Source organism: Delphinapterus leucas, chromosome 2 (genome assembly GCF_059928025.1).
Source record: "Delphinapterus leucas isolate spDelLeu-1000000601 "Yukka" chromosome 2, BTC_Dleu_Yukka2, whole genome shotgun sequence".
Lineage (NCBI taxonomy): Eukaryota > Metazoa > Chordata > Mammalia > Artiodactyla > Monodontidae > Delphinapterus > Delphinapterus leucas.
The window spans coordinates 108,321,075-108,346,905 of record NC_143130.1 but is presented as its reverse complement, the minus strand read 5'-3'; the positions used below and the strand labels follow the sequence as shown (position 1 = coordinate 108,346,905).

Sequence of the window (25,831 nt, the reverse complement as noted above, 5' to 3'; positions counted from 1 at the left end):
TTATATGCTAGTTAGCGTCACCTCTCCTCCCCTTTAGAGCCAAATATCTATGCTTACCAGTTGCTCACCCCTTAAGTCAACTGCAGCCTCTGCTACTCCACCTAAACTGCCCTCAAGCTAATCACTCATAACTTCTTCGTCACTAATGTCACTATCATCTAGTCCTCTGTCACTCAGGCTCTCCCTAACATTTGACCCTGTTGGCCACACCCTCCTTCTAGAAGCGCTCCCTGCCCTCATTTCCCTGACTGTGCATGCTCTGGGCTCTGCTTCCACCTGTCTGCTGAGGCCACTTTCTTTTTCAGCCTCCTGTACCTCTGCCCATCTCCTAAATGTCAGTTTCCCTCAAGGTTCTGCCCTAGGATTCCTTTCATCCTGACACACTCTCAAAAGCCTGAATCTCCATCCATATGCTGACAACTTCCACATTTTTTATCTCTATCCAGGACCTCCCTCCCAAATGTCAGATTCCTAGCCCACCTTAAAGTCAACCTGCTAAAATTAGAGTCTTTCCTCCCGAAATCTGTTTTCTCCCTTATTCTCTGTGTCTAAAAATGGAACGTCCCTGTTGCCCTAACCAAACACCAGCCATGTTCCTCGATTCCTCCCTCTCCCATAACCCCCATAAATCAGTTCCATCCATTGTTTTCCATCCATCTGGCTACCAATATCTCAGAGTTCTACCAGAGCTTCCTAATTGGCCCCTTGGCCTCCAGTTTTGCTTCTCTGAGTCCATTCTCCACACAGGGGTTGCCAGAGTGGCAACTTCACTGCCTAAAGCCCTTTAGGGTATTGTGGGGAAGGCAGAGGGTCTAGGATTAAATCCGTATTGCTTAACGTGGTTTTTTTTTTTAGGTCCTTTGCAATCCAGCTGCTGCGATCTCCCCTGATTCATTTTTCACCATCTATGGGAAAATGAAAACTTACAAAATAGCACTATTTATTAGCTGAGGGAAAATGGCACCCCCTTGTGTGTTGCGGGACCCATAGCTGGTGTATTAAATTAAGGATATGCAGCCTATGATCTGCTGAATGCGGAAACGCAGGCTACCACATGGGGTCAGGAGGTAGCTCCCTCGGTTCCCCATCTGGGGAAGTAAGAACCCTGTAGTCATTTTGATTGAAGGTGTAGTACACTCACACAAAGGAAGTAAAGTTTAAAGATTTATTACTTACAGACCCCAGAAACCAGGAGGGGGGAAAGGGAAGCAGTGAGCCAGGAGAAGGGCAGTCCTCTGTCCCAGTTCACGTGTGAGCAGGATAGCAAGAACCTATTATGTGTAAGGTAGTTGGGGTGCAGGTCACTAACTTTACCCGGACTCAACTATAAGTGGTCATTTCAAAGGGCACCCCAGGAAAAGCAAGTGAGAATTTGGGGCAGGAGTCCTAAACTCAGGTCCTTATCTAAATGTCCAGACTCTGGGTGTAAGCAGGGTCATTATACTGTAAAATGCCTAAGTGGCAACTCAAAATAGAGATTTTCTCATTATAGCTCAGAGAACGAGGGCATGGCATTCGCGTCAAAATTTATCAGGGCCAACAGAATTGTTCTTGGACCCAACTGAGGTAAACCAGGCTCTGTTTTAGTTTGTAAATCATCTTAATCTGGAGCAAACTGAAATGGAGAAATCTTAATATACAGTATACTAATGTATATTAATATCATACATTAATAAAGGATAGAGAGGCCATAGATTAGTGGGGAGAAAGTAACTCTAGCAACAAAGTGAATATACTTGCATGAGAAGGAGCGAGCATAGTGGTGAAGGTGGTGGGCACTGGAGCCTCTCACTTAGTAGCTGCACATGACCTTCAGCAAATAACTCAAACTCCCCCTGCCTCATTTTCTTCCTCTAGACAATGAAGAGAAACATGGTATATATCCCACAGCGTTGGAAAGCACAGAGCAAGTACCCACTATATGTAAGTTACTGTTACCATATGAATTAGGAAACAAGTTAAAACTGGTAAATGTCCCAAGGATTCTTGGACAATCTTTAAAACATGGGTAGGTCTTTAATCCATTTTGAGTTTATTTTTGTGTATGGTGCTAGGAAGTGTTCTAATTTCATTCTTTTACATGCAGCTGTCCAGTTTTCCCAGCACCACTATTGAAGAGGCTGTCTTTTCTCCACTGTATACTCTTGCCTCCTTTATCAAAGATAAAGTGACCATATGTGCATGGGTTTATCTCTGGGCTTTCTATCCTGTTCCATTGATCTATATTTCTGTTTCTGTATCAGTACCATACTGTCTTGATTACTGTAGCTTGGTGGTATAGTCTGAAGTCCAGGAGCCTGACTCCACCAGCTCCGTTTTTCTTTCTCAAGATTGCTTTGGCTATTCGGGGTCTTTTGTGTTTCCATACAAATTGTACAATTTTTTGTTCTAGTTCTGTGAAAAATGCCAGTGGTAGTTTGATAGGGATTGCACTGAATCTGTAGATTGCTTTGGGTAGTATAGTCATTTTCACAATGTTGATTCTTCCAACCGAAGAACATGGTATATCTCTCCATCTGTTTGTATCACCTCTAACTTGAGGACATGGGGAGGGGGAAGGGTAACCTGGGACGAAGTGAGAGAGTAACATGAACATATATACACTACCAAATGTAAAATAGCTTGTGGGAAGCAGCTGCATAGCACAGGGAGATCAGCTCGGTGTTTTGCAACCGCCTAGAGTGGTGGGATAGGGAGGGCGGGAGGGAGACACAAGAGGGAGGGGATATGGGGATATATATATATGCATATAGCTGATTCACTTTGTTATACAGCAGTAACTAACATAACACTGCAAAGCAATTGTACTCCAATAAAGATGTTTAAAAAAAAAGTGAGTAGGATTTTTGTTTTGTTTTATTGTAGCCATTTACCTGTTATAATGCTGCTTTCTTTCAAGTGTGTTCACTTCGACCCAGAAACACAAGGACATCATAAACGGTCCCTAGGAAAACATGACATAGCAAAGCTTAGGGGGTCCCCATCTCACCAGATAGTTAATGTACATTTTTAAAAAAATTTTTATTTGAGTGTAGTTGATTTACAAGATTGTGTTAGTAGTTTATGTACTTTTTAACATGAGAATGAGATACACTGCAGGACGTTCTTTATATAATATTTTTGCTTATGTCTGGGACTGTCTGCCTACTGGTGACTTTATAATTTCTCTGTCAGAGACTTGGGAAGCTCACCTGCCAGTGCCCCAAATGAGAAGGGGAAATCGTGATGGTATAAAGGAGAGAAGCAGTGACTAGTAGGCTGCACTGCCCATGGTGCTCAACTGTGGACACATCTTTATTCACTCTGCTAAAAATATGTCAAATCAGACCTTGTAAATTGTTCAGCCGTGAAGAAGAGAAATCTCACCAACAGAGGCTCAGAAGCCAATGTGGATAAATTCTGAGTATTGCTTAAAGTTCTCTTGAGTAGAAAGTAGATGTTTTGCTAAGCCACCTTCCTGATCAATCTTTCACTTAGGAGTTCTGAACCTTTCACTTGCTGCCCTAAGAGCATGTGCATTGTTTTCAGTGAAGGGGGTCAGGAAGACAGACCTCGCTGGACTGCACGTGAGCGGAGGCTTCAGACCCCTGTGCTGTGGGCTCCTATGCTGTGTTCCTTCCCTTACCACCCTGCACTGTATTTGCTTGTTGAATTGCCTCCCTCACCTAACAGTGGGCCCCAGAGGGTCACCATGCCATTCCCATTACTTGCCATCCACTCCACACTAGACAGGGCCTGGCACACAGTAGGTGCTCTATAAATACTAAGTGACCATGTGCACGTGAGCCAGGGAGTTCTCAGGAAGGACAGTTCCTTCCCGCCACTCCATCCCCCTGCCAGTGCTGAACAGACATTCCGTCAGGTGAGAAAACAGCAAGAAGCAGACACCCGAAGTCTGGAAGCTTGGCCAGGGTTAGGAAGGTTTCTGAGCCTAGGGGGCAATAACAGCAAGCACTCCAGGGGCAGGAAGAAAAGAAACGTTAGCTAGTATGTGATTGTCTTTATCGGTTCGGGCTGCTGTAACAAAAACCCCATAGATTGGGTGGCTTAAACAACAGAAACTTAGTTCCGGAGGCTGGGCATTCAAGATCAAGGTACCAGCAAATCAAGTGTCTGTTAAGAGCCCACTTCCTCACTTGCAGATGGCCATCTTCTCATTGTACCCTCAAGTGGTGGAGAGAGAGGCAGCTCTAATTTCTTTCTCTTATAAGGACACTAATCTCATCTTAGATGCTCCACCCTCACGACCTTATCTAAACCTGATTAACCCCCCCCAAAGCGCCGCCTCCTAATACCATCCCACTAGGGGGTAGGGTTTCAACATATGAATTTGGAAGGACACAAACATGCAGTCCATCACAGTGATGAAGGCTTACTCCATACCCGGCACCACAGTAGCCTCTTGGCGCGATTATTTCATAAGATCCTTGCACCATCCATAATTTAGGAATTGTTACCCTGCACCTGATAGGTGGGGAGACCAAGGCCCCAGGAAAAGGCTTCATAGGTAGCAGCCATGGATTCAGTATTCAAACCTAGTTCTATTGTGTTTCCGATACAGCCAAGCTGGTCCAGCACTGATGCCATTCTTACACCAGCCTTCATTCATCTTCATTCCCTCCCTGCCCACTTCTAAGGCGTGAACGGAAAGAGCACTAGCATGGAAGCCCTCAGCCTGGGCTCTCCTCACAGCCCTGCCACGAACCAGTAGGGAGAGAGAGGTTGAGCTGTATCACTACCTGGGCGCTGGTCTCCTCGGTAAAATAAGAGCTCAGGGGCTTCCCTGGTGGCGCAGTGGTTGAGAGTCCGCCTGCCGATGCGGGGGACGCGGGTTCGTGCCCCGGTCCGGGAAGATCCCACATGCCACGGAGCGGCTGGGCCCATGAGCCATGGCCGCTGAGCCTGCGCGTCCGGAGCCTGTGCTCCGCAACGAGAGAGGCCACAACAGTGAGAGGCCCGCGTACCGCAAAAAAATAATAATAAAAATAAATAAGAGCTCAGGTCAGATGTACTTGGAAAGTTACTATCCAGGCTGTCAAATCTGCAAGTCTGCCTGGAAAACATGCAGCACCCATGCCCCACAACTGCCTCCCACCCTCCTCATAATTGAGGCTACAGCTAAAAGAAAAAAAAAAATTTTTAACTGGATATTAGCTCCATTTTGATCCGTTTATTGACAAATCAAATGGGGGAAAAAAGGTCACCAAAAGGGGTATAAGGTCATAAATGTGGTTAACGGGGAATGGATACAGCACTGAGGAGGGAGAATGAGGTTGAACAGACCATCAGAGGGAGGAGGGGGAAAGAGGTATCTGCTAAAAACCCCACACTCACCTTTCAATTTGTCAGCTGTCACCCAATCATTCTTTCCTGGACAGAATTAACAGCTAGAAATGGTTTGAGGGCAACACCTACGTGGTTTATCTGCAAGATCTGGGAGATGAGCTGGAGGGAAGATGGGTATAAGATTTTGAGACCTTCTCTCACTTGAACCCCATCTGTGGTGAACAGAGAATCAGGAAGCTTAATCCTGGTCCCAGCTCAGCCACCGACTATCTCTGTGACTTCGGGCAAGTCACTTGCCCTCTCTGGGCCTCTTTCCTCGGCTGTAAAACAAGCTAATTGGACTCAGTGGCAGGCTCTATTCTGGCTCTAGCAATGTCAAGCGTTTTCGCAACTGGAGCTAGGCCAGGAGACTGGCTCAGTTTTGGAGAAATAAAACTACTTAGAGGCCCAGCCAGAGTGACCCAGTGCTGGTCTCTACCTGGACCCCCCCCTCTGTCGGCAGCAGCAGCCATTCGGAGGGAGAGTGAAGGCTCACACACCTGTGAGAAACGCACTCTTGCAGCGAGTGATCTTTGCAGAGCGGCTCTGGGGGAGGCCGGGATTCTCTCTACCCAGAAGGCAGGGTCCAGGGGACTAGGGTGGGGTCTGGGGAATCCAAACAGAGCAGTCGTACACTATGTGGGGTCTGGGGATGCAGGGTGGGATTGGGAGGTAGAGTCACGCCAGCACCTCACCCTGTGCCAGACCACTCATTTCAGTCACCCTCCCCCTGAAGCCGAGGCCTGGGCCCCTTGGTCTAGTCGAAGCAGCTCTTCAGGTAGAGATGCCACACTTGGCATCGAGATCCTTGACTCCCGTGGGCTCGATATCATCGAAGCCGGGGTCAGGGAGCATCTCCATTGGCTGGAGTCAAATGAGGTAGGCTGACTCCGTCTCCCCCTTGCCCTTCCCATGCTGACGGGCAGGATGCACCTACAGGATGGCTGGCCGGCCGTCCTCCCAACCCAGTTCCGAGCCTCGAGGCCCAGGACTGCCAGCCTTTCCTTAACAGCTGGGCAGGCCTAGCCTGGCCTGAGAAAGTGAACCATGAGATAAGGGACGGGCTGCCTCTCCACAGCCCGCATGGATTTGGGTCAGCTGTGACAGATTCAAGGGCAAAGGGTCCCCAGTCAGGGACAACAATCGGGGGAGGAGCCCACAATCGAGGTTTCTGTTTGAGAGGGGAATGTGGTTTCGATTCTGAGGTCCAGAGCCACACTGTTTCATGGTAAAGACAGCCAGAAATAAGATTCTGGGCTACGTGTGTATATGTACACTTTCACTTGGGGAGAGACATTGAACCTGGCCTGCCCCAGGAAGGGATACCTGCCAGGGTAAAATTGTCAGAGGCCCACATCTGACAGCCTTTAGCAGATTCTCCCAATACCCCATACTGGGCATGTTTCCATAGGGACGCTGGTCCCCAGTTCAAGGCAGTTCAGCAAAGCTTTATGAAGTAACTTCTCTACAAAAGGCACAATGAAGGACCCCCAGGGGGCTGTGAGAGCATTGCTGGGGTTAAGGGGAGGCCTAGCAGCAGAAGCCCAGGACCCTGGGGCGGGGGACTCCCCCACAGCTCCAGCTCACTGCTCCAAGACCTTGAAGGACAGCGGGGTGCCACTCTTGGCAAAGGTCTTCATCAGACTGCTAGGATAGATGCACCCAAGCTTCTCTGGGGTGGGGAAGCCCCAGACCCTGTAGAGGGACAAGCTCAGCCGGTCCCCGATATAGAAGGGACCCACCCACTTGGCACTGCTGCCGTTCCTGGGGAGGGACAGCAAGAGGACCTGGTCACCCACATTCCACTCCTTCTCCTGGCTCTCCCGCTTGAAACGCCTATTCTCAGCCTTTTCACTCGTCTTCTCAGCCACCCTCCAGTGGAGCTCCAGCAGCTCCCCCATCAGCTGTAGCAGGAAGACATCCATCTTGAGCCCTTCGATGTTTGCACTGCTCATCTCCCACCACAGGGGCTCGGTCAGCCTCTCCTCGCCCCCCGTCAGGATCTGGAACGGCGTGGCCTGGCTGCAGGAGGCCCTGAAGGCCAAGTGCAGCAAGGGCAGGGAAGCCGCCCACTTCTTGCCATGCAGGAAGATGAACTCCTTGAGGGCCCTCTTGAATTCCCAGTAGGCCCCGGAGCTCGTCAGGCAGGGGAACTGGAGGTCCCTACTCAAGGAGGCCACCTGGGCTCCCAGGGCCAGCCCACAGCTTACCAGGACATGGCGGGCAAACTGGGGGCCCTGGGCGGCCTCCAGCCTCACCGGAACACCCCACCTCGCGAACAAGTGCTGAAGCAGCACCTGGGCCACAGCCATGTGTGTGTAGGGCTTCAGCGGGAATGCCTCTACCCACCTGGTGTTGGGGTCAGCCACAATCAGCACGTGCTTGTGGCCCTCCTCGCTGACAGTGACTGGGCCCACCACCTCTATCTGCAGGTTGGACCAGGGGGCGGTGGACCTGAGGGGCCACAGGGACTCAATAACCTTCAACTCACTGCCTATGAGATTCCGGGGGATACAGAACAAGCAGCTCCTACAGTAATCTCTCACGTGCTCCTGCATGCCCGGCCACCATCCCAGCAACCGCAGCTTCTTGTAGGTCTCCTCGGGCCTCTGGTGGGCCCCCATGGGGAGGTCGTGCACAGCAAAAATCAGATCCCTCCGGAGCTGCCTCGGGACTACCCAGACCCGGGGCCTCTTGTCTCCCTTGAACATAAGCAGGCCGCTCTCTTTGTCGAGGCTGAGGGAGTTAAAGGCAGAACTGAAGGGTGAGGAGCTGGATAATTTCTGCCCGGCCTGCAGCTTGGCAATTGTATCAGCCAGGGTGCCGTCGCTCAGCTGTAATGCCAGCAAGTTGGGCCTCTTGCCCGTGGTACGGGGAGACACCACAGGGACTGGCACATCGTTTGGCAAATTCCACCACTGGCCGCCCCCCTGGGCCCCCTGCTTGGCCAGGGTGTCCACCGTCACAGCAAACAGGGAGCCCCGGTAGGAGGTTCGGTAGATAAACGGAAGGGATGAGAGGCCGGAGGTGAGGGCTATGATGTAGGAGAGCAGGCTTGGGTGAGGTAGCGGAGCCCCGTCGGAGGAGAGGAAGCCCCGAGCCCTCCACAGGGGAAGGAGCTCCCAGAGGAGGCTGAAGATCCAGTTGCAGTGCGTGAGGAAAACCACGGGCAGGTGGGACTGGCCAAAGCGCTCCAGGCCACAGGCCACGGCCGCCAGGTGGGCATAGGTTGGGGTGTAAGGGGAGCAAGAGAAGGAAAGGGAGACAGGGGGGCTGGTGGGAGATAGAACATAGAGACCGAAGCCAGCACACCACTCATCCTCCCGGTAAAAGCAATACCCCGACATATGGATGCAGACAAAAGTGGACAGGTCAGAGAAAGGAGGCAGAGCCTGGAAAAAGCGAGGCATGGAAGCCGCAGGAGTCAGCAGCCGGTTTTCCCCCAGCAGGCCCTGGAGGAGGGTCAATTCCAGTGCTCTCTTGCCCTTGTCCTGTACCAAGAGGGACCATCTGATCAACCATGCTTTGGCAACCCTGTGGCCGTCCCCTGCCGCAGGGTCCACAGTGGTCCGGGAGGCATAGGAAAGGCCCAGGACCACTGGGGTGTCTCCAATGCAGCGGGAAAAATGCTTGAGGGCCCAGGCCATGGCATAGGGACTGTCTCCCCCTGACTGCGGGCCCTCACTCTCCTCGTCGGGGAGGAGGGGTTTCGAGGTATAGGCTACGGGGTGCTTTCTCCCTGAGCGCTCCTGGTACACAACAGCCGTCAGGGCCACTTGGCTCACCGTCACCTCCAGGCGGAAGGGCAGCTGGGGGTTGGGGGCCGTCAGGCAGAGGGCAGACACCAGACCTCGCTTCAGGGCCAGAAAGGCCTTCTCATGCTCCCAGTCCCACTGCCAGTCTGGCTTCTGCTTGAGGAGCCCGTGCAGGGGCCCCACAAGGGCTTCATAGTCAGGGATGACATCCCGGTGGGAGTCCATGAATCCCACGAAGAAGGAGAGCGCGGTGAAGTTGCTGGGGATGGTGAGCTGGGCCAGCTGGGCAAGAACCTGCTGGCAGGGAGCCTTCCCATCCCAGGGGATGCCCAGGGAGGGAGAAGGTACCGCCGGCAGGAGATCGATGTCGAGGGCTTCATCCTGGGGGCCGTGCAGGCTGAGGCACCGGAGTATTTCCTCTGAGAGGGAAGAGCACTCAGCCCTGAACACGGACATCAGTGAAGAGTCCAGGTCCTCCTCCTTCTCGGCCGGCTTCTGCATCTCCTGCTCTTCTCCCTGCCTCTCCTCCTTCTCCTCCCTGACTTCCTCCACATTCTGCAGGCTCTCCGGGGGCCCAGGGTCAGCCTCCTCACTCAGCTCAGAGACACTGGCAGAGCTGGGAGGAAGGGCCTTCCACACCTTCAGGAAGTTGCCAATGTCAGTGTCCAACCTACACCAAAACAGCAGGACAGAGGAGTCCGATGGAGGAGGTGGGGGACAGCCCGCCCCGAGAGGCCATCCAAGGCGAAACCACATCTGTGGAAGCCCACAGGGCCTCACCCCATTGCTGAGTTTCCCTGAGGCTGGGCCGAGGGCCCGCCTCCAACACGGCACAGCCTCAGAGAGGACCTGCCCGCAGATATTCCCTCCACTCCCAGCATGTGCCGGACGGCAGTGTTAGAGGTTCATCTGGGCTTTGAAGGCTTATCCAATCAAAACCTCATTGACCAAGTGACATGTCCAACCAGTTTTAAGCCAATGGTTTGATAAGAATTAGATGACTGGTACTTCCAATCGGACTCCAGGATGAGCCAGCCGGGGGAGGTCAAGAGAGGGAAGGAGGCTTGACATGGGGCTTGGGAGCGCACAGCACACAAACCTCGGCCACATCACTTTTCTTCAAACTGGAGAAATGGGACTGGGGGACCTGGCCCGGGAAGCAGTGCCCTGCCCAGAAGGTCCCTGCCGGGCCCAGGGAACTGGGAGGTGAGCAGCAAGGCGGCTCAGAGTGGGTGGAAGCCAGAGGAACTGAGTTACTGCAAATCAGTTCTGCCGGCAGCAGCACAATGACCTTGGGAAAGTACTTGAGTCTCAGATTCCTCATTTGTAAAACGAGGACAGTGGTCACGTATGTCTAACTCGAGCTGTGAGGATCAAAGTGGGTAAGAAATGTGGAAAAAGTTCTGCTTGGTATATACTCCAGACACAGCTCCCCCTGCACACAATGAAACAAGAACAAGGCGGTTCACCACAGCACTGGTACCAACAGCATAACATGGAAACTGTCGAACGGCCCTCCACAAAAGACCCCATAAACCTGTTGGGTACTCACATAATGGAACAGAGCATGGACATTAAAGCCAGCCACAGGAACTAACATGGCATACATCTGGGAAAAACAATAAAACATGGCGACAAATGCCAGTTGTGGAATGTTACACATAGTATTGAAGCATGTGTGCACGACTGTGAAACTGTAAAACCATATTGTAAGTGGTTTATGGATGTGCAGATGTGGGTGGAAGTACAAAGACCTGAAAAACTCAAATCACTCTGCTCACTATTAAGCACTAGGTAAACGTTGGCTAGCACCAAGGGGAAGCTTCCAGTCAGCCCCAGGAGCCGCTGGGAGGCGGGGTGTGGAGGGGGGTGCCTGGCCCATTACCTGTTTGGCTTCTTCAGAAACTCATCCAGGGTGGGGCCATCACGGCCCAGAGGATCGTCGGGCACCATGAAGAGATTCCCCGCAAAAGTGAAGGGCAGCAGGCTGGACCCGGGATGGAGGAGGAAACGTCACAGAGGGGCCCTTGACCCACCCACACCCCACTGCCACCTGGTAGCTCCACGGGGGCTGAGACCCACATCTCCTCCCAGCAGGTGCGGATGAGCACTGCTCCAAGGCCCTTCCCCCTGCCCAAACCCCTCCTGCCAGGGACTGCCCAGCACCCGAGGGGAGGGAACAGCCCAATCCCCTGGGAGCTGCCTCACCGATCTTTGACCATAAGTTTCTTGGAATTATTCATCAGGACGTGGAGCTGCTCGTTGGTGACGATGATGCCATCTGTCTCTTCCGCCAGCTTTACCATGAACCTGCAGGGAGAGGGGAAGTCGCTAACGACCCAGTACCCAGACCCTCACCTCCCCAGTCCTCTGAGAAAATGAACTTGCAGCTTCCTATTGAGGTGTGTTGGACAAAAACGCTGCCCTTGATAGCCGGGGAGCCAAGACTCAAGAGCCCATCCTCGTCTATGCAGCCAACTGGGATGTCCACTCGCCCCTGGGAGGGTGAACTGGGATGCACATCCCCCAACTGTATATGCAAACACAGACCCCTATTTTACACATAGGCATTCACATACACAGGCTCAGGCACGCACACAGAAAGCCATGCACTTGTCCACATCCATACATGCATTTTTACTTCTTCGGTTTCCACATCTGTCAAACTAACATAAAATACCTACCCTCTATTGCTGTGAGGATTCAACTGAATGAGACAATACACTAGACACTGAAGTGTCTAGTTCAGTGCCTGCCACACAGCGTGTATCAAGCATTCCATGGTTACTCTTCACCAATGCACAACATTCAGGTACATGCCAAGACACACATACATACATAAGGATATGTGTATACACGTATAAAAACACATACCTGAATAAACAAATCCATTTTTCCAAGGATCACTTCTCGAAAGAGGGCTGTGACCAGGAAAGAAAGCAAAGGCCACCCACTTCTCGGCATTCCCTGCGGAGTGCCATTCTGGCAGCCACGAGCATGCAATTCCACAAGTGACCAGCAGAGGGCCTTCTACAGGAAAGCTACCTTCCCTCAAACCCAGGCCTGAATTTAAAGGCACTTAAAGACCTTACCCAGGGGGGCCAGCTCTTGAAGGAAGGATGCCTGAGCTGCCCTGCCCAGACCTTCCCAGACTTGAAGGCTGAGTGGGCGCCAGGTCTTGGGGAGGAACAGAACTTCTCCCTGCCTGGCATGGGAGGTGCCTAAGTGGAGGCAAGACCTGGCCTGCTGGACATCGAGTCCAGCCCAGGGTCAGTGACCTGGACAGGGCCTTCTCGGCCCCATCAGAGGCAGCATCACAGGCACCCGTATGAACACTGGTCCTGCAGCCACGCTGGGGAGTGGGTGCTGAGGACTGGCAAGTAGGGAGGCATTCAGGCTTTAGCTAGGAGACAGGGCCAATCTGACTCCATTTTCAGAGCCCAGCCAGGGCTCCAGTCACATACAGCCACACACATACCTCCTCCCAGGGCCAGGGCTGGTGGGAGGAAAAGACTGCAGAAATTCCTTGAGAAAACCTGAGCTTCAACCCAAACTGGCACCTAAATCAGCTGCTGGGGGAAGCAGCTCGCTTGAAGCGCCAGGAGTCACCTGGGCTAGTCCCATCCAAAGAAAGCAGAGCACCCCATACTTCATGGGGGAGAAAGCCTCTTAGCTCAGGTAAATTGGGCTGCAGAGTCCCAAATTCAGGAACACCTCTTGGGTTTGAATAGAGCCGACCTTGGAGCCCTCTCCTCTCTGTGTCTCTCCCTCTGCCTACAGAGGGCCGGTGCACCACACCACCCTCTCTGACATGACCCTCTGACTTATTTGCTTCCATCTCCCCAGAGCAAATGCGGCAAGACTCCTCCTGACACACCAGCCCAGCTCAAGCCCCAGGGCCCCACAAGAGAAGGCCTGCAGGCCAGCACACCTATAATCGTAGGTAGTGATCTTCTTGCCGTTCTCGAGCTGAGAGGGGGTGATTGAAAGCATCTTGAGGGAGTGTAGCTTCGTCAGAAAGTGGCTCTCTGGAGGTGAAAGGCAGAAGACAGCGATGGTCAGAGGAAGGGCTAAGTGGAAAAGGCCATGGTGGGGCCAGAAAGGCAAGGAAAAGTAAGGCATAGAGAGTAAGCCCACTGGAGGGGCTGGGCAGCTGGGGACAGCTCACCTCTCACCCTCCGGTTCTTCTTAAGCTGCCAGGTGGGTACAAACACAGTGACCTCTCGGTGTCCCCGGTTCCAGAAGTACTGCACTGCCATGGCAATGCCCCGGCAGGAGAAGAAGTGCTGGAGGCCATGCCTGGGGTTGGGGGGTGGCGGGTGGGGAGATGGGGGGAATTAGTGAGGTAGCAATTTTCTGCCCTAGGAATGGCCCTGCCTCTCTACCCCTCCCTCAGAGCCAGCCTAGGGCAGCACATCTGGCAATGCTAAGGCATCAGCACCACGGCACCAACAATGCCCCCTCCCCTCTCACCATCATCAAACAGTGAGCACCTACTGGGTCCACTCACCTGCTGTGTGCGTGTGTGTGTGTGCGTGTGTGTGTGTGTAGGGGCCTCCAGGGCAAAAGGAAGGAGAAGAGCTCAGTTTAGGACTGGAAGCAAACAAACATTTGCTGACCAGCTGTGTGCTGGGGGTGTGCTCAGCACAGATAACTATTCCGCTGTGTGGGCAAATGAAGCCATCCTGCATGCATTTCTGCTAGCACGTATACAGCAGTAAGTGCTGTGCAGAGAGAGTGATCTCTGAGAGTTGGCATGGTTGGGAAAAGCTTCACAGGGGAGATCAGTGCTGGACCTTAAGGGTTGGGCTAAACATTTGAAAACTGGCCTGAGGTTGACAGACCCCATGCTATGTGAGGCAGGCTGAAATGGGAAGAGCATGGGCCTGGGCAGTGAGCAGATCTGAACCCAAAGGCCAGCTGGGCCCCTTACTGGCTCTGGGACCTTGGTCAAGATTAATCGCTTCTCTGAGCCTGTTTCTGCTTCTGTGAGGGAAGGAGAACAGAAACCTACTTTTGAAGGCTGCTGGGATGATTCCATGAACACCACCCAGCATGCAGTAGCCCCTCAACATGTACCACTTCCCTCCCATCTTTCCCCCATTTGAACCCCATGTCACCTGTATACAGAGGTCAAGAAAAGACGCCCACAGTCTATCACCCCAGGGACACCCTGCCCGAGCTCCCCAGCATCCCCAGCCCACCCCAGGTCCGTGGCTACTCACACCATGGCCACGCTGCTGCCGTCAATGACCACTCGCCTCAACCCCTGGTTCCCGGGTTCTTCTGACAGGTTCAGCTCAAAGGGTGTATTCAGGGCCTCGTGGTACCTCTGGAAGCTGGTTACTGTGCTGTTCGCCTGTGGGTGGCGAGGCGGCTGCCTCGGAACCCCCTCCCAAGCCCCTAGGAGTCCCTCCACCTGAGGTTGGCGCTTACTACTGGGAGCCAAAGTGCCGCTGGACTGGGGCCCCTGCCTTCCAGCTTCCCCCTGGCCCTTCAGGAAGGAAGCACTGCCCCTCGACGAAGGCTGGCCCTCACTTGGGAATTTGGCTGCATCCGGGGCTGGCCCTGGGTCTGTGGGTGCCTTCTGAGCTGCAGGCATTTTCAGAGCTCGGCAAGTTTTGGGAGCTGTAGACCCTGTTTTAGCTGTAGTCCCAGTCTGGGCTCTGGGTGTTTGGGGACCCGCAGGTGATGTTTTTGCTGCATGCCTTTTCTGAGTTGTGGGAGTTTTGGGAGCTGCAGGCCCCATTTGAGCTGCTGGTGCCAGTTCACCCACAGCTGCCTTTTGTGCTGTGGGCACCACTTGAGCTGCTGGCTTTGTGGGAGCCAAAGGCACTTTGGGGGCTGCAGGTTCTTCATGGACTGCCGGCATAATCTGGGTTTCAGGCACTTTGGGGGCTTCAGGCAGCACGGGATTTGTGGGTGGGGTTTGAGCTGTGGGCACTGCTGCAGCCATGGGCACTTTGAGAGTTTCAGGCACTGTTTGAGGTTCAGGTCCTGAAGGAGCTGTCAGCCCCCCTTGAGTGGCGGGCCTCCCCTGAGCAGTAGGCACCCCTTGCCCTGTGGAGGGCCCTGGAAACGGCCTCTCTTCGGGTTCCTTACAATCCCACTGCATATTTCCTCGATCCCCCGGCTCACTTCCAGCTTGGAGTTGGGGTGTAGAGGTCAAAAGTGGCCCTATCTGTGGAAGTCCTGGGCTAGCCTTGTCCGTTACCCCTGAGCCTCCTGAGACCACCAATAAACTCATGACTTTTTTAGGGGTCTCTGGCCTTGGGCAATTCTGTAGGGCTGCCTCTCCTCCTGGCCCCCCATCTGGTCTACAATCTGGGCTTTCCACACTGGGCAAAGGAACCAGCTCCTTCTGTTTCCATCCCAGATTTAAGGGCAAAGGATTCTGCCCTGGCAGCTTGAACTGAATGGGGCCCAGTGGCCTCTGCCAGAAAGGGAAACTGAAGCAAGCCTGGGACAGGAGCCAGGCCAGGTGGAGAGAATGCAATTCATTGATCCTCCAGAAGGTTGCAGCAATAGTCCCCGGCCACAAGGGCCCGAAGGCTGGCGCCGGGATCCAGGACTTCCAGGGCGAGCACACACTCAGGGCTGATACTGGAGGCTGGAGAGGGAGCTTGTCTTCCCCCCTCCGGGCCTGCCGCTGCTGGGACGAGGCTTGTGTGCGGTCCGCAGGGTCCTGGCTGCTGCTGGCTTGTACTGACCCTTCCTCACAAGCACTGTCCGTACCACCTTGGTTGTTGGAACCAACCCTGGAGGAAACCCAAGTTTGTTGGAAAGGTGGTAAGGCCAGTTAGGTCCCAAACTCTTTCCCTGGGGTTGGGCAGAGAAGCCAAACGGATTCTCCAGAACTTACCGTACCAGCTGGTTTGCTGTCTCCAGCTGAGCGTTCTTGCCTGGGATGAGGGCCCCCATGGCGCCTAGGCTGGTTAACCTCTTTGAATTTTCTGGGCTCCCCATCTCCAGAAAAGGCCCAGGACCGTCTCCCGTGGACACCATGGCTGGACCTTCCTTCTGCTGGTGGGTTGGGCAGATCAGGAGCTCGGGGTCCGAGCGGGAGTCGGAGGTGCCAATACAGCCGAGCCACTGGATGATGTCCTCCTTGCCCGCAGCATCCCGCACCAGGCTCAGCAGCAGTTCCTGGACTGCTGCGGGCAGCTGCAGCAGGTCCCCTGCATACTGGTCACCACGGATCCAGACCAGAGCCCCAAAAGCCCGGGTCACCTCAGCTTCCCAGATGCCCCGGGGGGTGAGCAGAGGGGCAGGGCCCCAGCGCAGCCGCCCTACCAGCTCCTCCAGCCAGTTCTGGGTCATGATGAAAGACTCGGTCAGCCCGCCCACCATCAGGGAGCCCGGCGGACCAGGCACCAGGTAGGCCAGCGTGCTCCAGCACAGGCAGTCCAAGAAGAGGCCCTGGGCCCCAAGGAAGGCGCAGTGCAGGGCCGCCGGGTAGCGGACCTCCTTCCACAGCTCCGGGCTGCACAGGCCCTTCAGATACTCCTGAAGCCAGTGGGGAGAGCACAAAGGAAGCCAGCCGTTATGGGCCTGCCACTGGCACTCACTCCCCTCACAAGCACATGCCTTGCCCCTGCCCATCATAAGCCAAATGACACCCCCGGCCCAACACTCTCTCCCTGGTCCTGACTCCTCACACACTCATCTCTTTCCAGGGAGCTCTGACAGATGGTGGGGGGGGCCGGAGGGAGGGCGAGCACCTGGGCTTGGAGTCAAGGGCCCTGGTTCTAATTCCAACCTGACCTCAGTAGGTTAAGGTTACTGTGGGAAATTTGTCATCTTCTCAGGGCCTCAGTCTCCTCACCTATAAAATGATGGATTAAATTAGATACTCCTAAGGTCCAGTCCTACCCTGGCGTTCTAGAATTGTGAAATAGCTGGGGGGAGGGGGATGGCACATTACTGAGTACCCTCCACGTGCCAGGAGCTTATGTGACCTGGAGCAGGTTATCTACCGTCCTTATGCCTACGTTTCCTCATCTGTAAAATGGGGATAATGGTTCCCACCTCATTAGGCTATTATGAAGCTTCAGTGAGATAATACAAAAGAAGTGCTTAGCTTATGCCTGGCACAGCCTATTCCCATTTTGCAGGCTCAGAAAGGCTCTATTGCTGACCCAAGGACACACAGCTAGAGGGTGACTGGGTAAGGACCACAGCCCACATCCATCTGACTCTGAAAGCAGAGCTCTTTGCACATCCTTGGGCTGACTACACAGTGACTCCAGGGTAATCCACTGAGATTCTGGTTAATCCCCCTGCAGAAGGTCTCCGGCACAACCTGTACCTGTAACCATGGTAACTCTGTTGCCCGGAGGGGACAGAGGAAAAGGTAAGTCGCTGGGCCAGTATCCAGGGAATCCCCACAGATACGCACAATGGCTGAACCAGAAGGGAAGTCTCTGGCCATCTGGGCACCAGGTCCTTGTGTTTCCAGGGCTCACACACTCAGTCTTTAGCAGTCACTGGGACAGGAGAGGTTGGGTTCCTCCACTCTATGGCTGAGTTCCACCAGCATGACCCCATGAGCTCCAAGGAACCATGGGCACTCCCTCTTAATCAGCCAACCCTTGATGACTGTATTAGCCCTCAAGTCCCTCCTCATGCCTGTGTCAGTGACAGTCATCCCTCTTCCCGCTTCCCCATGACAGTTCCATTACGGAACAAATGCTCCATTTTGGATCTCCAGCAGCCAGCCCAAGGACCGCTCTGGCCCCTCTGCTCGGTACCCAGACCATCCCTCCCTGCTCAGGCCTAAGCTTATCTCTGCCACATGGCCAGGCTATGGACATCCAACACCTTCCCCAAAGGGCCTAAGGTACACCCAGGCACTTAGGCCCATGTCTAACCCCTTTTCAGTCAGTCCAAAATCAGCTCAAACTCTGATAGACATCCCAAGCCAACCCCTCCCACCCAGAACCTCAGCTGGTCTGCACTGCCTGGCAAGGGTGAATCTGACCAGGTGGAATAACTCTCATAGACCTGAACAAACTCCCCCACCCCATGCACCCCACGTTCTAACTACATGAAAACAATATGTAAAAATGAAGAGATGTGCTCGGGAAGAAGATGGTGGGTGGTTTCTTTCTCCTTCTGCAAAGACCTTAAAATATTCATTGTTCCATTAACCGTCCATATTTTTAAACAAAAAGATATATTGGAAATGAGATAATTTTCAAAATAATAAATCTGAACTGCTATTTACTGAATACTTACTATGTGCCAGGCTCTTTACATACGTCAGCTCATTGGTTCCTCTCTCAGCCCTATAAGGAAATTACTATTATCCCCATTTTAGGTGAGCAAGGGAGGGCACATGTCCGAGGTCACACAGGTCGTAGGCTGGGACACTTAGGCACTCTGACTCCGAAGTCTGGGGTCTTAACCATGATGCTGTCTATACTTTAGAGCAAAAACCGATATGGAAACAACAGGCATTTACATCCAGAAAGTATCTGAAGCAATTTTCCTGCTTAAAGCCCACCCAGACCTTTTTCTCCAAAAGGAGAAAAAATAGAGAAGAGGCAGGAACAAAATAAGCACAGAAGAATGTGCATTTGTTAAAATATGTTGCCCAATGTCCCGCAAGTCATTTTTCAACTTGTAAGTTAAATAAAAACAATACCACCAGGTAGTTTACTACTGCTCTATACTTGATCAAGCCTGACTTAGGATTCTCCTTTCTCCTAAGTCAGTTGCTATACATCGTCTGCTTTCCAGAACCACCCCAGATTACACCGCAGAATACTCAAAAAGCTCAAAAAAATGGCAGCACCAAGAAACTCTGGAACTGGGAATGAAAGAGAATATTTTTTAAAAGGTGAACTAAGATAAAGTTGTTTGAGGAGCAGTGAGACCTGGGAGCCCACCCACCCCTCTACACAAAGGCTGAGCAAGTACCTCCCTACCCACTGGAGTTTGTTCTGTAGAAAGTAAAAGACAAGGTCTTAGGATCAGAGGTTGATCAGCATACCTGAGGGTGTGGGTACCATAAAAATCATGAAGGAAGAGAGGAAGGCCAGTAGTGAGGTCTACAGTGAGTGCTGAGCGGAGAGAAACTCATTCTTCCCATACAGAGACTCCGCAATAGTAACTGATGATGGATGAAGACAGGTACTCACACGGGGGGGTCTCACTGGGGCGCCGCAGAGCAGTGGGGGAAACTACAAACTTCCAGAGAGAAAAAAAACTTCTCATACAAAGGACCAGGGACCAAGAATAGCTTCAGATATCCCTAAAGCAAGAAGTCAATGGGTTAAAGCCTTCTCATTTTTTTGGGGGGGGGGTACGCGGGCCTCTCACCGCTGGGGCCCCTCCCGCCGCGGAGCACAGGCTCCGGACGCACAGGCCCAGCGGCCATGGCTCGGGGGCCCAGCCGCTCCGCGGCACGTGGGGCCCTCCCGGACCGGGGCACGAACCCGCGTCCCCTGCATCGGCAGGCGGACGCCCAACCACTGCGCCACCAGGGAAGCCCAATGCCTTCTCATTTCTGAAGGAAAATAATTTTCCATGTATAATTTGATACCAGCCAAATTGTCAATCAAGTGACCATCAGATATGCAATGTAGATATGCATGGATGCAAGCCCAAGAGTTTACCTCCTATTAAAACCTTTCTCAGGAAGCTACTAGAGAGCATTTTCCAGCAAATCAAGAAAAGAAACCAAGAAAGGAGACCCAACATATAAAAAAAGCAAAGAGAATCTCCAGGAAGATTGTGGAGAGAAATCTCAGAATGTATTCATCCATTCAATGGACACTACTGAGCACCTACTACCTGTCAGGCACTGTTCTAGGAGGCACAGAGGACGACTAGTTCAGATTGGAGAGTGGGACTCCAGAATCAACATGCTTGTTTCGGCACCATCTTTCTAACTTGGTGACGCTACTGAAGGACGTGCTCCACCAACTCAAGACAAAGACACAGCGTCCAGGAAACGAGGTATCTAACAAGGAAAAAAGGCAAGAGGATGCCAAGAATGACAGCAAACGGGAGTCTCAGGATGACAGCTGTGCAGTCCTGACCAGACAGAAAGAAGGCTGCCCCCAGGAAAAAATCTGGAACTGACAGACCATCTTGAATCGATAGATTGTCCTTGTAGAAAATTGTAGTGAGAAGCTACTGAAAGTTATAAGAATTAGCAATGGGTACAAAGGAAAACAAGCAAACTGGAAAGGAGTTGAGTTCTTTACCTCAGGGAAATCGAAAAGTAAGGGAGAAAACCTAATGATAGGGGCTTCCCTGGTGGCGCAGTGGTTGAGGGTCCACCTGCCCATGCGGGGGACGCGGGTTCGTGCCCCGGTCCGGGAAGATCCCACATGCCACGGAGCGGCTGGGCCCGTGGGCCATGGCCGCTGAGCCTGCGCGTCCGGAGCCTGTGCTCTGCAGCGGGAGAGGCCACAACGGTGAGAGGCCCACGTACCGCAAAAAAAAAAAAAAAAAAAGAAAACTAATCATAGTACACTTCAGCACTTAGATGTAAATGATATTTGCAAGGGCATAATGTTGCAAATACTAAATACGGATTTAACAGAAAAATGAAATATAACTATACTGGGAAGAAAAAGGGGATGGCAATATAAGGGAGATAAATCCTCATCTATAATTAATAGAAAGTAAAAAGATATCTAAAATTGATTCATCAAAAGATAGAGTAGCTACATATTTTTTTAGGAATGTGGAGGTGTAGAAATGCCAGAGCAGATATTTTCTACGGGGAAGAGCACTGAAGAGGGAGTTGGCAGGGACAAGGCAAGGAATCACTGTGTTATACTGTGAGCTTTTTAAAAATTATTGGACTTTTAAATTACGTATTATTTTGAAAAAAGAAAAATTAAGTTTAAAATAAAGGACAAGTATAAGGTGCCCACAACACAATTAGACATGCTGGTAAGTGTTTAACAATCATCCAGTTATGGGGGAAATGGTCCCAATTTGTAGCATTTGCCAATTTCTGCGGTGTAAATACTCCTTCCATGGTTGATTTCAAACTACCAACAGGACTCCACTGGCTCAAAAACTTCCTGAATTTTCAACGATGGGTCAGCAGGAGTTGGTTCCAGCACAACCCTGGCCACTACCAGCTTCCATGGTACTGCTCAGTCATTGTGGGCCAGGGACAGATCAACTTCCACCTGACAGCAAAGCCCAAAGTCAGCAAACCACACCCTGTCCCACAGCTCCCCACCCCAACCTCTGGCTCCCCATCACCTCCCTCCCTCCATCGTGTCCAAAAAGGGGAGAATCAAGCTGTCACCTGTCCCCTCTGCGCCGGACCCTTCTTTACATCGTTGCCAAGGAGGACAAAAGAGCTGAGCAGGGCTCGTCTCTGGGCAACTTTGATCATTAGTAAAAACCCTCCTCTCCACTCTGAGGTGAGGCTGATTTCACCTCAGAAAGGCCAGGCCTCCCCAGTCTTTCTTTTTCTGCCTAGGGATGTGATTTCCAGCAATGTCTTCATTATTTTTTAAATCCCACCACAAGAAAACTACTTAAAGGCACTTCCGAGTTCTACAGAGTTTTTCCTGGAAAACCAGTGCATATAATGTAGAAAACACCCAGGCTCTTCTCCAGAGAAGCCTGTATCCTTCTTGACCCCTCCTCCCCTCACAGACAAGACGCCCCCATCCATCACCCCTTCCCCATCCTACAACCTCCAGTCTCACTGAGCCCTCTCTGCCAGCTGGCCTGCGTATATTAGGCCATTATCCAGGTGTGTGATTCTGTGCCCCTACAGCTGGGATTGGGGTCAGCCACAGCACCTCCACATGGAAACCACAAGACATCCTTATACATGGGAAATTTTCCTGTATCAGATTGTTGGGCCTTAGAAAACATTTAATCCAAGCTTCTCACTTTGCAAACAAGGAGAGCGAGACTCAGAGAGGGAAAAGAGCTCATTCTAAGTTATACAGCTAGTTACAGAAACAATAACTGATATCTCTACTCTGTAACTCTCCACATTTGTGCAAGTCCATAAGAACGCCTTATTTCAATTGACTCTCACAACTGTGCCATGAAGTGGATATTATCATATTGTTTTATAGATGAGGAAATAGGCTTAAGAGAAGGTCAATGATTTGACCGAGGTCAGCCAGTTAGAAGGTAGCAAACCCCAACCTCCAACTCTCTCCACCACAACCCTCTGTCCCAGCAGTAACTTGGTGACAGCAAATTGCACCCAGATCTCCTAACTTCTGGAACAAAACCTTATCCTCCCCACCTTCCCTGCTCTCCTGCTCCAAAAATCTCTTCTTTCTGCTCATTCTGTGCAATAAGGGAGGGAGTTACCCAGAACCCCTCATGTTGTTTCCATCTTAAATCATGCTTTTCCCCGGGGGAAGACAGAGGGGAAAGAGATGATAAGATGGGGGGAATGGGGCTTCCCTGGTGGCGCAGTGGTTGAGAGTCCGCCTGCCGATGTGGGGGACACGGGTTCGTGCCCCGGTCCGGGAGGATCCCACATGCCGCAGAGCGGCTGGGTCCGTGAGCCATGGCCGCTGAGCCTGTGCGTCCGGAGCCTGTGCTCCATAACGGGAGAGGCCACAACAGTGAGAGGCCCGTGTACCGAAAAAAAAAAAAAAAGATGAGGGGAATGGAGAAAGCCACTGGTTACACTAGCAGGGCCTGAGGTGTGAGGGAAAGCCGGTGGGCCCAGGAACTCTGAGGCAGCAGTGGTAGCAGGAGTAGCCAAGCCTGGAGAAGCTGATGGAGGATGTAAGCGGGGGACAGGCGAGCTAGACACTTCAGAAAGCACCAGTCCCATAAAAGGGTGAGCAGGTGTATTTCAAATTAACAAAAAGATTAAGAACCCGGGACTTCCCTGGTGGTGCGGTGGCTAAGAATCCGCCTGCCAACGCAGGGCACATGGGTTCAATCCCTGGTCCGGGAAGATCCCACATGCCGCGGAGCAACTAAGCCCGTGCGCCACAACTGCTGAGCCTGTGTGCCACAACTACTGAAGCCCTCATGCCTAGAGCCCGTGCTCCTCAACAAGAGAAGCCACTGCAGTGAGAAGTACGTGCACCACAACGAAGAGCAGCCCCCACTCGCCACAACTAGAGAAAGCCCGCGTGCAGCAACGAAGACCCAATGCAGCCAAAAATAAATAAATAAATAATAAACAAAATCACTCTTACTTAAAAAAAAAAAAAGATTAAGAACTCAAAGCAATCCAAAGGCTCCTCTTGTTAACCTACCCTATGCCAGCTACTGAAAAGTCTCCATCTCAGGGGTTCCTGCACATCTGCTCTCCAGGCAGGAACCCCTCCCCTCCCCCAGTACCTCTGTCAGAACTGGAAAAACTGCTGACGAAGCAGCCTAACAGAGGGGCTGAGGGAGGAACTTTCCAGCCTGCCTGCCCACTGGCCAGCGTGTTCTGGGCCTCCCCCACCCATGGCCTTGACCAAAATTAGGATGTTGATAGAGACCCCGCTAGGGAAGGGGTGTGTGTTGGGGTGGGTGGGTGCATGGGGGAGCAGGTGGTCCGGGGCTGAGGGAGGCTATAGCATTCCTACCAGGAAATGATAAGATAAGGGAATCTAGGGGAAGAGGGAGACCTTGGCCACGACTGGGGAGTCAGAGGGAACCTGAGAGGCCCAAGCAGAGGAGAAGCTTATGAGAGAAGCCAGGGCACATGCGATAGAGGCACACTGTGACCTGGCCTGTCTAGCGTCCAGCCCCACATAGCAAGCCCTTTCATCTGAAAGCCCGCAGCCCTCCTCCCAGATTCCCACCCATCCCCTAGGGCTGCTGCCTTCCAGGGCCGCTGCAGCCCCACCTCTGAGCCCCTGCAAGAGGCTGCCTAGAGCATCAAGAGTGGGGGGTGCGGAGCCCAGAGCCCTGGGTTCTGGTCCCAGCCCCTGCCACGCCCCACCTACCCGACCCTGAGTGCTCAGGGAGGCCCCTTACCCTCTCCAGCCCCCAATTCCTCATCTGTAAAGTGCCCACATTAACCTAGAAGCATCTTTAATGGCCCTTCCAGTCCCAGCACTCTCAGAGGCTCCAAGGAGCAGCCCAGGATTTAAGGAGACTTAAAAGGCGGCAGAAAGACCTGGGCCTTCCAGGCTCTTGGTGGAGAACAAAGAGGTATGTTGCCCAGACTACAGAAATACAGGACCTTAAGTTGCTCCCCAGATGGAGGAGCAGGCTGTAAGTGCGGGGCCCTGGCCAGGGAAGGCTCACGGGGGGGGGGGGGGGGGGGTCACACGACGCCGAGCCTCTCTCAGCGCACTTGAGGGACAGAAGTGACACGCAGGAGAGGGGTGGGGCAGAAAAGAAAGAAGGAACCAGAGGGAAGGACCCAAGGCTGCAGATCTGGAAAGACAAGAGGATGGCCCAGTACCTGCCCGCCATACTGCCGAATCCAGGCCGGGGGACCTCAGGGGACCCCTGAGGGGGCGGGGGGGGCGAGGAGCGAGAGAAGGGTCTGGCTGGAAGCAATAGGTGGGGAGAAGCTGTTTACCTTGGCTCTGCCCATGTTCTCCCTGGGCCCCTCGAGCTGCAGCCAGAAGTAGGGGGTGTCCGGGCGGCTCTGGAAAGCGTTCAGCTTGACCCTGAAGATGCGCTGCACTTGCAGCCGCTGCCGCTGCACCCGGGGCTTCGACTTGGTCTGCACCATGAACCATTCCTGCGCCGGAGGGTCGCCCCCGGACAGGAGCATGGCTGGCTCGCCCGCCCCAGGAAGGAGGGAGCCGACAGTGCCACCGGGGTCCCCCGGCCGAAGGCGCCTAAGCCACGCCCCCTCCTCCCGGCGGCGCGCCCCCGCCTTGGCGCGGGTCCTCCCTGCTCGCGGACCCACCCGCCGCGGCTCGGGCACCCTTCCTCCAGCGCTCCGAGCCTTTCAGCGGCGGCTCCCGCTACAATCTCTTCCTGCCAGGGGTTACAGCCGGGGGTGGGACCAGTCGGGCTCCCTTCCCACCGCCCCCAGCCTTCCCCCTTCACCACTGCGCCAGCCCCTCCGGGACGAACTTTAGCTGAGTCGGCTGGGTAGCTTCAAGGGGCGCGGAAGGAGGAGGGAGGCGGCGGGGATGGGGGTGGGGAGGGTCTTGGAAATCTCTGCCTCCCACTCGAGTTTTGGGCCCAGAGCCAGAATCCGGGGGTCAAAGTTAATCTCCTTCCACATTCCCCTTTCCCCAGTGGGAGGGAAAGGGAAGAAGGGGCACTCGGGTGGGGGGGAGAGGGGGTATGGTTCCAGGGACCCGGCCTTTCTCTCCGTTCCTCCTGCCCACCCTGACGCCTCCCAGGCCTCCCTGGAGAACAGAGACCTGCGCCCCTCCTTCCCTCTGAGGAAAGGGTTAAGGGAGAGCAGGGTGGGGAGCCTGGGAGGCTGGGGCCTGTGGAAACTCTGGGCCGGAGACCGAGCAGGAAGGAGAGGGTAACAGCACCGCCTCCCCACTCCCCATCCCCAAGTCTGGGGACAGCCCGGGGCTGGCAGGCTGCCCAGACCCTCCCGAAGCCCCCAGGGCTGGAGGGGCGGGGAGAGCGCCCGAGTTTTCAGACTTGCGTTGTTTATGAAAGCCTTTTTGAGCAAGTCTGAGCTAAGCCAAGAGGGAAAGCTTTAGGATAGGAGTAAGGGTCTGGTTGGTGACAACCTATAAGGGTTCCCTCAACCCCCGAACCACAGCCAGTCCGCTACTTGGCATCGGTGGTCAGACACCAGCCCTGGACTGGGGGACCGCCTCCAACACCCTGCCCTGGAGGCATCCCCAGCACAAAGAACACGTTTTGCA

The 25,831-nt window shown here is 53.3% G+C and overlaps 1 protein-coding gene across 1 annotated transcript; it reads right to left on the bottom strand.

Moving 5' to 3' along the window:
- Window positions 1-198: 198 nt before the first annotated feature.
- On the bottom strand, window positions 199-25,064 carry NYNRIN (NYN domain and retroviral integrase containing). The gene is made up of 8 exons (XM_022553434.3): window positions 24,565-25,064; window positions 15,943-16,586; window positions 14,306-15,838; window positions 13,249-13,379; window positions 13,012-13,108; window positions 11,289-11,390; window positions 10,966-11,067; window positions 199-9,750 (listed from the first exon to the last, which is right to left on the bottom strand). Exons 1-8 carry the CDS (start codon window positions 24,760-24,762, stop codon window positions 6,909-6,911), a joined length of 5,649 nt encoding a protein of 1,882 aa, XP_022409142.2. The 5' UTR covers window positions 24,763-25,064; the 3' UTR covers window positions 199-6,908.
- Between the last annotated feature and the right edge of the window lie 767 nt (window positions 25,065-25,831).